This window comes from Xenopus laevis, chromosome 1L (genome assembly GCF_017654675.1).
Source record: "Xenopus laevis strain J_2021 chromosome 1L, Xenopus_laevis_v10.1, whole genome shotgun sequence".
In the NCBI taxonomy this organism is placed as follows: domain Eukaryota; kingdom Metazoa; phylum Chordata; class Amphibia; order Anura; family Pipidae; genus Xenopus; species Xenopus laevis.
In genome coordinates, this window is record NC_054371.1 from 228,383,236 (window position 1) to 228,396,555 (window position 13,320).

The 13,320-nt window shown below is 42.8% G+C and overlaps 1 protein-coding gene across 2 annotated transcripts in view; it reads right to left on the reverse strand.

The window, feature by feature from the left end:
• Positions 1–7,540: 7,540 nt before the first annotated feature.
• Positions 7,541–13,320, reverse strand: part of kiaa1328.L (KIAA1328 L homeolog) — a 101,933-nt gene continuing 96,153 nt past the window's right edge. For both annotated transcript variants that reach the window (XM_041570309.1, XM_041570305.1), the window contains one exon: positions 7,541–7,775. In XM_041570309.1, the coding sequence (XP_041426243.1) occupies positions 7,559–7,775 (217 nt within the window). In that variant the 3' untranslated portion in view covers positions 7,541–7,558. The remainder of the gene's footprint in view (positions 7,776–13,320) is intronic.

The window sequence follows — 13,320 nt, forward strand, 5'->3', positions numbered from 1 at the left end:
CTTATTTGGCATTGCCAGGAACTCTTTCCATGCTTGTGTGGCTTCACAACTTTTTTTTACAATTGTTTGTGGCTGACGGGTAAAAAAGGTTGGGAACCCTGGCTCCAGAAATAATTGCCCTGGGCCTTTTGAGGGCACTGGATATACATGGAGGCAATATGACAATTGTAATGTCTTCCATTAATGATCACTCTTCATCTTCTGCTGAAGGACCACAGGCCACAAGTAGTTTCTTCTCACTAAAGGAAGCTTTGATACATGCTGATGTGATGGGCAATCTTTCTTTAATAACATTAATAGTGGTTCCAGGTGGAGCACGTTAAAGGGATCCTGTCATCGGAAAACATGTTTTTTTTTCAAAACGCATCAGTTAATAGTGCTACTCCAGCAGAATTCTGCACTGAAATCCATTTCTCAAAAGAGCAAACAGATTTTTTTATATTTAATTTTGAAATCTGACATGGGGCCAGACATTTTGTCAATTTCCCAGCTGCCCCCAGTCATGTGACTTGTGCCTGCACTTTAGGAGAGAAATGCTTTCTGGCAGGCTGTTTCTCCTTCTCAATGTAACTGAATGTGTCTCAGTGGGACCTGGATTTTACTATTGAGTGTTGTTCTTAGATCTACCAGGCAGCTGTTATCTTGTGTTAAGGAGCTGCTATCTGGTTACCTTCCCATTGTTCTGTTGTTAGGCTGCTGGGGGTGATATCAGTCCAACTTGCAGTACAGCAGTAAAGAGTGACTGAAGTTTATCAGAGCACAAGTCACATGACTGGGGGCAGCTGGGAAATTGACAATGTCTAGCCCCATGTCAGATTTCAAAATTTAATATAAAAAAAATCTGTTTGCTCTTTTGAGAAACGGATTTCAGTGCAGAATTCTGCTGGAGCAGCACTATTAACTGATTCATTTTGAAAAAAACATGTTTTCCAATGACAGTATCCCTTTCAATAAGGAAGGGCAATAATATTCTTACTTCTATTCATTTCATGCAGAAAGCAGCAGTCCTGCCCTGCTTTATGGCAGCTGAGATTCTAGCTATCTGTATAACAGAACATTCTGTCCCAGTGGCTGCACAGATCCTATCTGATCCCCATTGTAAGCAGCAGTCCTGTCCTGCTTTATGGCAGCTGAGATTCTAGCTATCTGTATAACAGAACATTCTGTCCCAGTGGCTGCACAGATCCTATCTGATCCCCATTGTAAGCAGCAGTCCTGTCCTGCTTTATGGCAGCTGAGATTCTAGCTATCTGTATAACAGAACATTCTGTCCCAGTGGCTGCACAGATCCTATCTGATCCCCATTGTAAGCAGCAGTCCTGTCCTGCTTTATGGCAGCTGAGATTCTAGCTATCTGTATAACAGAACATTCTGTCCCAGTGGCTGCACAGATCCTATCTGATCCCCATTGTAAGCAGCAGTCCTGCCCTGCTTTATGGCAGCTGAGATTCTAGCTATCTGTAGAACAGAGAATTTAGAGATTGTATCTATTGTATAAAACCCCTTAATGAGATTAATTAACCCAGTGATTGATATAAAAGAGATAAGGGAAAGGTTCCAATCAATACAATTTGTTTGGATTTATTTATTAACATTCGTGTCCCTTTAAAGTGAAAGAGCAGCTTTGGCTGTACTAGAGAAAGTAGTAAATTAATATGGAGGGAAGGGAGTTAATCAGGCTGCGGAATGTCAAACTGAGTCCCCAGAGCCCCTGCTGTGTGCGAGTGTAGCCACGACCCCCAGGAACAATGTGCTGAAATGAGCGGCTGCTGATTGCATTGCTGGGGACGTATGGAAATAATGAGAAACGCTCAATACTCGGCGAGGGTAACGGCATTGAAAGGGCACCGAGCTGGGACTTAACCCCTGCTGGCTTGGATTGGGGGCAGAGGTATTAGTGTTCAGGATTTGCAAAGTATTATCCGCAAGCAGAGTCAGGAACATATGAATAGTATAGGATGAAAGCCCTGCGACAGGAATACAGACAATGTCCTTAATATGAGTATTTGGGTTTGCTTCCCCTTTAATACTACATTCTAGCATGATGTCATCAATTTGATACAAGTCTTAATCTGCAATGAATGTCTCAAGGCGGGGCTTACTTGGCCACACCCAAGAGCAACACAAAATGAAAATCTCCCAATCACTTTGCTGAAGCAGGTTAGAGACAAACAGAAATGATTCTGCATAGCAACAGCCAAACATTGGCTCATGAGGTTCCAATACTGTAAATAAGGATCAGTTAGAGCGCTGCCCCCTGCTGGATTCTGTTGGGCAGTATTTCCACCCATACAGGAGAAGCCCCACCCATTCAGAACAATTTAAAGACATACAAACCATCTCCTCTCGGCACACTAAAATGGCCCCTGCAATTTCACATTTCTAAGATAAAACCTCGCATCTCACTTGTCCTTGGACTGGTCTCGTTCCCATGGGGCAATATAAACAGGGTGTAATGGAATGTGTGCAGGTTCCTTTAAGTGCAGCTTCCATTTCTGTAGTGATGTTTTAAATGTCTGAGGCTTTAGTGGCATTAAACATTTTTGCTGTGCCATGTTGTTCACTCCCACTAAGAGATAATACTTTGGTAATAACCCCTCATATTAGAATGTTCCCAGGGGACGGAGCTGCCATCTGTGTATAAAGAGCTTCTCCATCCTTTAACCCATGATTCAGTACAGTATGAGGGTATAGCTTATTGTGTGCCCAGAACATTCCTTCTCTGTATATTTGTATTTATACATATGGGAGGAGGAGGTGCCATATTGATTCCCTTAGACAGTACAGTATGAGGGTATAGCTTATTGTGTGCCCAGAACATTCCTTCTCTGTATATTTGTATTTATACATATGGGAGGAGGAGGTGCCATATTGATTCCCTTAGACAGTACAGTATGAGAGTATAGCTTATTGTGTGCCCAGAACATTCCTTCTCTGTATATTTGTATTTATACATATGGGAGGAGGGAGGTGCCATATTGATTCCCTTAGACAGTACGAGGGTATAGCTTATTGTGTGCCCAGAACATTCCTTCTCTGTATATTTGTATTTATACATATGGGAGGAGGAGGTGCCATATTGATTCCCTTAGACAGTACAGTATGAGAGTATAGCTTATTGTGTGCCCAGAACATTCCTTCTCTGTATATTTGTATTTATACATATGGGAGGAGGGAGGTGCCATATTGATTCCCTTAGACAGTACAGTATGAAGGTATAGATTATTGTGTGCCCAGAACATTCCTTCTCTGTATATTTGTATTTATACATATGGGAGGAGGTGCCATATTGATTCCCTTAGACAGTACAGTATGAGGGTATAGCTTTATTGTGTGCCCAGAACATTCCTTCTCTGTATATTTGTATTTATACATATGGGAGGAGGGAGGTGCCATATTGATTCCCTTAGACAGTACAGTATGAGGGTATAGCTTATTGTATGCCAGAACATTCCTTCTCTGTATATTTGTATTATACATATGGGAGGAGGAGGTGCCATATTGATTCCCTTAGGACAGTACAGTATGAGGGTATAGCTTATTGTATGCCCAGAACATTCCTTCTCTGTATATTTGTATTTATACATATGGGAGGAGGAGGTGCCATATTAATTCCCTTAGACAGTACAGTATGAGGGTATAGCTTATTGTGTGCCCAGAACATTCCTTCTCTGTATATTTGTATCTATACATATGGGAGAAGGAGGTGCCATATTGATTCCCTTAGACAGTACAGTATGAGGGTATAGCTTATTGTGTGCCCAGAACATTCCTTCTCTGTATATTTGTATTTATACATATGGGAGGAGGAGGGGGGTGCCATATTGATTCCCTTAGACAGTACAGTATGAGGGTATAGCTTATTGTGTGCCCAGAACATTCCTTCTCTGTATATTTGTATTTATACATATGGGAGGAGGTGCCATATTGATTCCCTTAGACAGTACAGTATGAGGGAATAGTTATTGTGTGCCCAGAACATTCCTTCTCTGTAAATATGTAGGGGAGAGAGGTAGGTGGGGGTTTGTGTACACAGTTATGGGATCCATTATCCAGAATTTTCTCTTTAATGATAAAACAGCACCTTGTATTTGATCTCAGTTAAGATATGTATAAATAGGTTTTTAATAGACTAATGGTATGGGGATCCAAAATCTGGAAAGATTCCTTATCCAGAAATCCCCTAGGTTCCCAACATTCTGGATAACAGAGTGAGTGAGTAAGTGTGAGTGTACAATCAATACTGCAAATATGGCACAAAGTAGGAACATTCTGTAAATAAACCAATAACTTAGTGTTCATTATACATGGAAATAAAACATGGGGGTCTTAAGCTGTGCCAAAAAAAAAAAAAAGCGATTATTTGGGTGGGGGAGAGAGTGCAATTGTGCAAAGGTTCTTATATACAGAATTAAAAACATGGGCCTGAACATACCCAACATTTACTTTCTCTGCTCACTAATATATAATAATTATATAGGGTATAATAATAATATGCCTCTATATAAGGATGTTACAAGTCACCGAGGATCTCATGATCAGGACACACCCGATTATACAGGCCAGGTGGCTCATAATACCTTTATTATACACAAAAGCCATGAATATCTTTTAAATTATATCCTTATAAACGGTGACTAGTGATGTCATCAGTTATAAACGGTGAGTAGTGATGTCATTTTTGTCACATGACTAAAACGTGTGTATTATAATAAAGTACCGCTTGTTGGAAAATATGAGGATATTAGAAGTTACCTCGGAGTTCCATGACCTGTATAAAAACACTCGCCTTGGGCCTCGTACTTTTATATGGTCATGAAACTCCTCTGTGACTTATAATATCCTTATATTTTACAATAGGGGCTACTTTATTCACTATATATATATATACACACACACACACAACACAAGCCTTAATGAGTCATGTGACTCAGTTACTGACTATTCAGGGGGCTTGGCTATTAGATATAAAAGGCACAGTATGTAATAAGCCAATCACGGACCTCAAAAGTGGAGAGGATTTTGGGAGGTTGTCAGGAGTCATTGTCAGGGATAAACAGACACCACATACAATAATGTATAAGGTCAGTATATAAAATTATATTGTTTATAATATAGTGAATAAAGTACCCCCTCTTGTAAAATATTAGGATATTATAAGTTACCGAGGAGTTTCATGACCATATAAAAGTACGAGGCCGAAGGCCGAGTGTTTTTATACAAGTCACGGAACTCCGAGGTAACTTCTAATATCCTCATATTTTACAACTGGGGGTACTTTATTTATTATAATACACAAATTTTAGTGAGTCATGTGACAGAAATGACATCACTACTCACCGTTTATAACTGATGACATCACTACTCACCGTTTATAAGGATATAATTTACAAGATATTCATGGCTTTTGTGTATTATATAGTGAATAAAGTACCCCCTCTTGTAAAATATAAGGATATTATAAGTTACCGAGGAGTTTCATGACCAAATAAAAGTACAAGGCCAAAGGCCGAGTGTTTTTATACAGGTCATGGAACTCCGAGGTGACTTCTGATATCCTTATAATTTACAAGAGGGGGTACTTTATTATAATACACAAATTTCATTGAGTCATGTGACAGAAATGACATCAGAACTCACCGTTTATAACTGATGACATTAGAATTCACCGTTTATAAGGATATTATTTACACGATATTCATGGCTCGTGTACTATAAGGATATTTTAAGTTACAGAGGAATTTCACGACCATATAAAACAGGAGGATGAAGGCCGAGTGTTTTTATACAGGTCATGGAACTCCGAGGTAACTTCTAATATCCTCATATTTTACAACTGGGGGTACTTTATTTATTATAATACACAAGTTTCAGTGAGTCATGTGACAAATGACATCACTACTCACCGTTTATAACTGATGACATCACTAGTCACCGTTTATAACTGATGACATCACTAGTCACCGTTTATAAGGACCTCATTTACAAGATATTCATGGCTTTTGTGTATTATGACTATATCCCTATAGATTCTTGGGATCCATTTATTTAAAAACAAAGTAGAATATAAAATCCAGCAGAGATTCTGCCATTCTCAAGAAGTATTCATTTCACTCCAGTAGTGAGTAAGTAGTATGGCAGCTCCCCTCCATAGGAATTATGCAAATAAACAGGGCTCTCTGCGCAGAAGACTACCGAGGAATTAAAGGGAAAACTAAAACGTCCTCTTTAGAAATCTGCCCCAAACTAAATGGCAAGGAAACGCTAACACTGCACACTTAAAGGGAAACACATTATCTCTAGGATCCGATTTCCACGGGAAAACTCACTTTTATCAAAACACTGATTTTTAAACAGAACAACCCCAAACTCCCTAAGGAGCACTGGAAATCTCAGGGTTACTGGATTGTGGACACAGGGCAACCTGGGGTTTAATCGCCAAGTATAAAAAGAGTCGCTATCCCTTTAACACACACCAAGTAGAAATGTAGCACTTTAAAAACAACATGAAACCAATTTCACAGAGAAAACGATCAAAATCAAACGACGCTTTGATCTGCTCTGTCAACTCAGTGTCCCCCGTATGTCTCAGCCAAGGGCCCCCGAGTTAAAGCGCCGGCGTCTGTTTGAAATGAAAGTTCCTTAAAGGGGAACTATCGCGAAAATGAAAGTTTAATATCCGCTTCCCCATACTGAAATAATGAACTTTGTAAATACAATCAATTAAATATTCTGTACTATTTCTGAAATAATCAAGTTTATCTTCACTATTCCTCTCTCAGCATCTGTTTCTCTTCATTCTGTCTTCATGCAGCAGTTGGGTGTCAGATATTCACTGACAGTTAGATCCAATATATCTTATAGGGGGGCTCCTTTCCTAGCAGATGTATTAGAGCTCACACAAATAACTGATTCCAGTACAAACAAAATCTAACAAAATAACTGCCTTTTGCACAAATTCTGCATGTAGAGAGACATGATGTCTGGTGAGTTTAATAGAGTGAGCTCTAATACATCTTCTAGGCAAAAGGAGCCCCCCCTATAAGATATATTGGATCTAACTGTCAGTGAATATCTGACACCCAACTGCTGCATGAAGACAGAATGAAGAGAAACAGACGCTGAGAGAGGAATAGTGAAGATAAACTTGATTATTTCAGAATTTTTAATTGATTATATTTAGAAAGTTTCTTATTACAGCATGCTGAAGCTTCTATTACATTTTTGCTGTGGTTCCCCTTTAAGTCTGTCCTGTGATTGGACAAAGGGAGCAATGAGGAGTAGTTCAGCTACAACTCTCATCATTTACCAACAGACGCCTGGCAGGAATGATGGGGGTTGCAGTTCAATGCAGGGTGGAAACTATGAATAAAATACACTTTCCTCAAAATACACAGCGCATTAACCCTTCCAATGCCAAACGAGGAAAAGTGAAAACCTGAACACATGTCCCAGGGCTGAAGAGATAAAAGCACTGCGGGTTTGTTTGTGACTCTCCATTGCACTTGCCCACCAGTTCTGCATGAGGAATGTGTGTGTGTGGGATTGGGGGGTTTAATCAACAAATGAAGAAGATCTCCTCTAACATCTTGCTCTCCTCTGGATCCTCTGTGGGTGGCTGTCCCCTGGGAGACTGGGAGAGAGTTAGTCTGGAAGACCTGGAATGGATCCTGGGGGCTGGGCTGAAGTTATCGGTCTCTCTGCAACGGGGGCGCTGTCTCTCAGCAGAGATGGGGCTTATTGCATCCAGCATGTCGATCAGAGACGTTTCATACCTACAATACAAGAAGGCGGTGTTAATTCCCAAATACGCTGCACCCTCAAACTGTAGCATATAAGGCATGCTAAAAAACCTTCTCTATCTGCCAAAACCTTTATATTGCCTTTAAAGGGGTTGTTTCCCTTTAAATCATCTTTTATTATGATGTAGAGCAGTGATCCCCAACCAGTGGCTCGGGAGCAACATGTTACTCTCCGATGTTGCTCTTGGTGACCTCAAATCATGTGATTATTTTAGAATTCCTGGCTTAAAGGCAAATTTTATTTGCATAAAAGCCATGTGTACTGCCAAACAGAACCTCCTGTAGGCTACCAGTCCACATAGGGGCTACAAATAGCCAATCACAGCCCTTAATTAACACCCCCAGGAACTCTCTGCATGCTTATGTTGCCCTCCAACATTTATTTACATTTGATTGTGGCTCATGGGTAAACAAGGTTGGGGACCCCTGATGTAGAGGGTAATTTGCAGTTGGTTTTCATTTTTTTATTATTTGTGGTTTTTGAGTTATTTAGCTTTTTATTCAGCAGCTCTCCAGTTTGTAATTTCAGCCATCTGGTTGCTAGGGTCCAAATTACCCTAGCAACCACACACTGAATTGAATGAGACTGGGATATGAATAGCAGAGAAAAAGGAGTAATAAAAAGTAGCAAATAAATGCGTAGCCTTATGAAGCATATGTTCTGTACAGATGGGGGAAGTAACCCCCATTTGAAAGCTGGAAAGAGTCAGAAGAAGGAGACAAATAATTCAAAAACTATAGAAGATTCAGGGTTGGACTGAGCCGGCGGGGCACCGGGAAAAAACCCAGTGGGCACCGCCGGGCCCAGGTCCGCACCCACATGTGGCTCTTAATGCCGTGACCCCCTTTATTGGAAGAAAACTTTTTTGCGTGCACATGCGCACAACCACAGCGCGATGACGCACGCAGACGCGCCACACACTACAGGTGGGTCCGGAGGGGGCAGAAGCAAGACCCGCACCCAACCCACTTCCCCCCTCCATTTATAGACCTTCCCCGCCCCACCGATGATGTCACAAAAAGGGGCGGGGCAGGCACGCACCTTTATCCATAAATTCTGCCGGGCACGGGACAACTATCCCCCGATGTCGGGTATTGGAGCAGCCGGCACATCACTAGAAGGAATGTAGAACCTTTACTTGGGGAGGCTATGGGCCCCTTACCTTTTCTCCAGGAGGCAGAGAAATAACAAGGGAGGTGGTATAACTAGATATTACTGGGCCCCACAGAAAATAATTTTTCAGGCCCCCAAAATGTCTAGAGGTCGACCTGTTGCACCAATATTTATTGATATTGTATATGAATTCGTCTTTATACCTCCCGGGACCCCCTGCAGCTGTAAGAAGCCCACGAGGCACAGTAACAATGAATGTGATGCCCATTTCCAAGTCCAAGATCACAAATTCTGCTTCATATGAAATGTGCCGGCCCCAGGGGCAACGCCGGAGTCTGGGGAGTCATTTCCTTGTATAAACGGCTGATAATGTTTCCTTTACACGGCTACACGGCTTTGCTCGGTGGCATTTCAGCAACGCACGCAGCTCGGCGACCCCGGGCACAGGTTAAGCAATCTGACAGTTGGCTGAGTTTTATGAGTGAGCAGCCAATTAGAGGGAGGCTTGGATCCCAAGTAAACAAGCGAGTGCAGTTGGCAGATAGAGACGCCTCTGTGACAGGGCTCCACACAATTTCATTGTCGCCCCGGAATTTGGGAAGAAGCCTCCGCTCAGTCACAGGGGGGCAGCGGGTCACGTTATTCTGTTTATTATTTCTGTGCTGTAGGATCACTGGGTGCTCGGCTCCAACTCAAAGCAGTCTGACAAGCGCCTCTCCCGATACTGAACCTTATTATTCTGAATATCTCTCTCTCTCTATAAATATATATATATATATATATATATATATATATATATATATATATATAAATATATATTTATTTATATCTCACTTTCTGCCCAAATGTCGCTCGCTGATAATAAGAGAAAATGCCAAAGAGGTGGAAGAGAGCTGTGTGCTGTCCCGGTCTCTCAGCATCATGGAGAGAAGCTTGGCACGCTGAGGATTCTGGGAGATGGCTCTGAATATTTACTTTCTTAATATTGTTCCCACACATGGACCATAGCACATAAAAGGGGATGTTTACATATACATTAACTGTTAGTATGATGTAGAGAGGGATATTCTCAGACAATTTGCAATTGGTTTTCATTTTTTATTATTTGTCGCTTTTGAGTTATTTAGCTTTTTATTAAGCAGCTCTCCGGTTTGTAATTTCAGCAATCGGGTTGCTAGGGTCTAAGTTCCCCTAGCAACCATGCACTGATTTGAACAAGAGACTGGAATATGAATAGGAGAGGGCTGAAAAGAAAGCAGAGCAAAGAAAAGTAGCAATAATAGTAATTTTGTAGCTTTTACGGAGCATTTGTTGTTTTATATGGGGTCAGCGACCCCCATTTGGAAGCTGAAAAGATTCAGAAGGCGGCGGCAAATATTCAATATTCAGGTGGCTCTGGTGGTGTTGTTGCTATTTCCTCGGCTTATCTACACTACCAAGTCGCACATCCCTAACACTGTTCTATTCAATAGGTCAAACAGCATCTGGTGCAGGAACTACCGGCGGTGCATCTGGTGCATGAACTACCGGCGGCGCATCTGGTGCATGAACTACCGGCGGCGCATCTGGTGCAGGAACTACCGGCGGCGCATCTAGTGCAGGAACTACCGGCGGCGCATCTGGTGCAGGAACTACCGGCGGCGCATCTGGTGCAGGAACTACCGGCGGCGCATCTGGTGCATGAACTACCGGCGGCGCATCTGGTGCATGAACTACCGGCGGCGCATCTGGTGCAGGAACTACCGGCGGCGCATCTGGTGCAGGAACTACCGGCAGCGCATCTGGTGCAGGAACTACCGGCGGCGCATCTGGTGCAGGAACTACCGGCGGCGCATCTGGGGCAGGAACTACCGGCGGCGCATATGGTCCAGGAACTACCGGCGGTGCATATGGTCCAGGAACTACCGGCGGTGCATATGGTCCAGGAACTACCGGCGGTGCATCTGGTGCAGGAACAACAAGCAGTGTATCTTGAGCAGGAAGTACTGGTGGTACATCTGGTGCAGGAACTACCGCGGTGCATCTGGTGCAGGAACTACCAGCTGTGCATCTGGTGCAGGAATTACCGGCGGTGCATCTGGTCCAGGAACTACCGGCGGCGCATCTGGTCCAGGAACTACCGGCGGTGCATCTGGTCCAGGAACTACTGGCGGTGCATCTGGTCCAGGAACTACCGGCGGTGCATATGGTCCAGGAACTACCGGCGGTGCATCTGGTGCAGGAACAACAAGCAGTGCATCTGGAGCAGGAAGTACCGGTGGTACATCTGGTGCAGGAACAACAATAAGGTGCATCTGGTGCAGGAACTACCACGGTGCATCTGGTGCAGGAACTACCGGCTGTGCATCTGGTGCAGGAACTACCGGCGGTGCATCTGGTGCAGGAACTACTGGCGGTGCATCTGGTGCAGGAACTACCGGCGGTGCATCTGGTGCAGGAACAACAATAAGGTGCATCTGGTGCAGGAACTACCGTGGTGCATCTGGTGCAGGAACTACCGCGGTGCATCTGGTGCAGGAACTACCGGCTGTGCATCTGGTGCAGGAACTACCGTGGTGCATCTGGTGCAGGAACTACTGGTGGTGCATCTGGTCCAGGAACTACCGGCAGCACATCTAGTGCAGGTGGTAGCAGTTTTCCAAAACGTACCTCACTCATCAGGAGATTCTACTCCCAAGATCAGCAGTAGGAATTCCAACATAACTCCAACATTTGCGCAAAATAAAGCCGAAACATTGATATTAACTTACCAGACTCCAAGAATGCTTTGATCAGCGCTCTGCAGCGGTAACAGAGGTTTGATGTAGTAGCCGGCCAGAAGGAGCCGATACATCGCGAGAGCTGCGGCTTAGCAGGAACTGGCGTGCATGGGAAGAGCTCCGCCATTGCCACATCGTCTTTTTGTTTGTATAACTCCTCCATTTCCATGGTAACCAATAGGATTCCACACTAAACTCTGCTCCCAAAGACAGCGCAGGAAGATTCAAGGAGTCAAAGGTTCAAGATTCTCTTTTAACCTTAATGTACATTTGTTTTTCTAACCCTTTTATATTTAAACCTCTCATAGCTGCCAGTCTGTGTGGGCGGCCATGATGTTGCACTTGGGTGTGGCTTAAACACCCGATTGGCTGTAGCACTAATGCAATCTGTATAATCTGCGTCTTCAGTCTGCTGGGTCTTTGTGCCGCCCCTGTGCCAATGTCATGGTCTAATGCCCCAATATTACACAGACTTACCCATGTTAACCCTTTACTATAACAACAAAGACTAACATGTGTGGCGGGGCCCAGGGTCCTTCAGGCACACACTAATACTATACACAAGTGCCTTCTCCCAGGCTACAAGCAACTGCCAGCTTGGCAACGGCACAAAGAGTTAATTGTTGTGCTGAAGCGCTGATTATCAATGATATAACGAGCTAATTAAAAGCTCTTTGCTCTGCCTAGCTGCCACCTCTTACTAATTGTGACTTGAATGAGAAATTACACGGCGTCGCTATCAACATCTTCAAACGCAGGAATGAAAGAGAGAGAGAAGGGCCGGTCGGTGAATGACTGGACTCACGGCACTTGTAACCGGATTTTCTCACCCTCAACACCCAGTGCCCTTAATCGCACAGAGGGGGCCTTTGATCTTCTATAAATAATGACTTTCTATTTTCGTCATATTTATTATAAAGGGCAAGAAGCATCCAGAGCGTTGTATAATATAAGTGAGGAAGAGCTTACAATCTAAACACAATGCAGAAGAAGATACTGCACCAAATAAGCTTATTCATTTCTGCTGTGGAAACCTTACCCTTTAAAGGTGTTGTTCCCCTTTAAATTAACTTTTAGTATGATGTGGAGAGGGATATTCATTTTTTATTATTTGTGTTTTTTTTTTACTTATGGTTCACCTTCAGTATGTTAGTATGTTATAGAATGGCCAATTCTAAGCAACTTTTCAATTGGTCTTCATTATTTGTTTTTTCAAAGTTCATGAAATATTTGCCTTCTTCTCCTGGCTCTTTCCAGATTTAAAAAGTGGGTCACTGACCCCATCTAAAAACAAACGCTCCGTAAAACTACAAATATATTGTTATTGCTACTTTTTCTTCCTCATCTTTCTGTTCTGACCCTCCCATATTAATATTCCTTATTCAGAATCAAATCAATGTATGGTTGCTAGGGTAATTTTCTACCTAGTAACCAGATGGCTGACACTGCAAACGGGAGAGCTGCAGAATGAAAAGCTAAATAAGTCAAAAACCACAAATGATAAAAAATGAAAACCAATTGCAAATTGTCTCAGAATATCCCTCTCTACATCATACTGACAGTTCATTCAAAGGTAAACAACCCCTTTAAAAAGGCGACTCTCCTCCTCTGCTGTAAACTGGAATCACTTTACGGCACAAGCTAC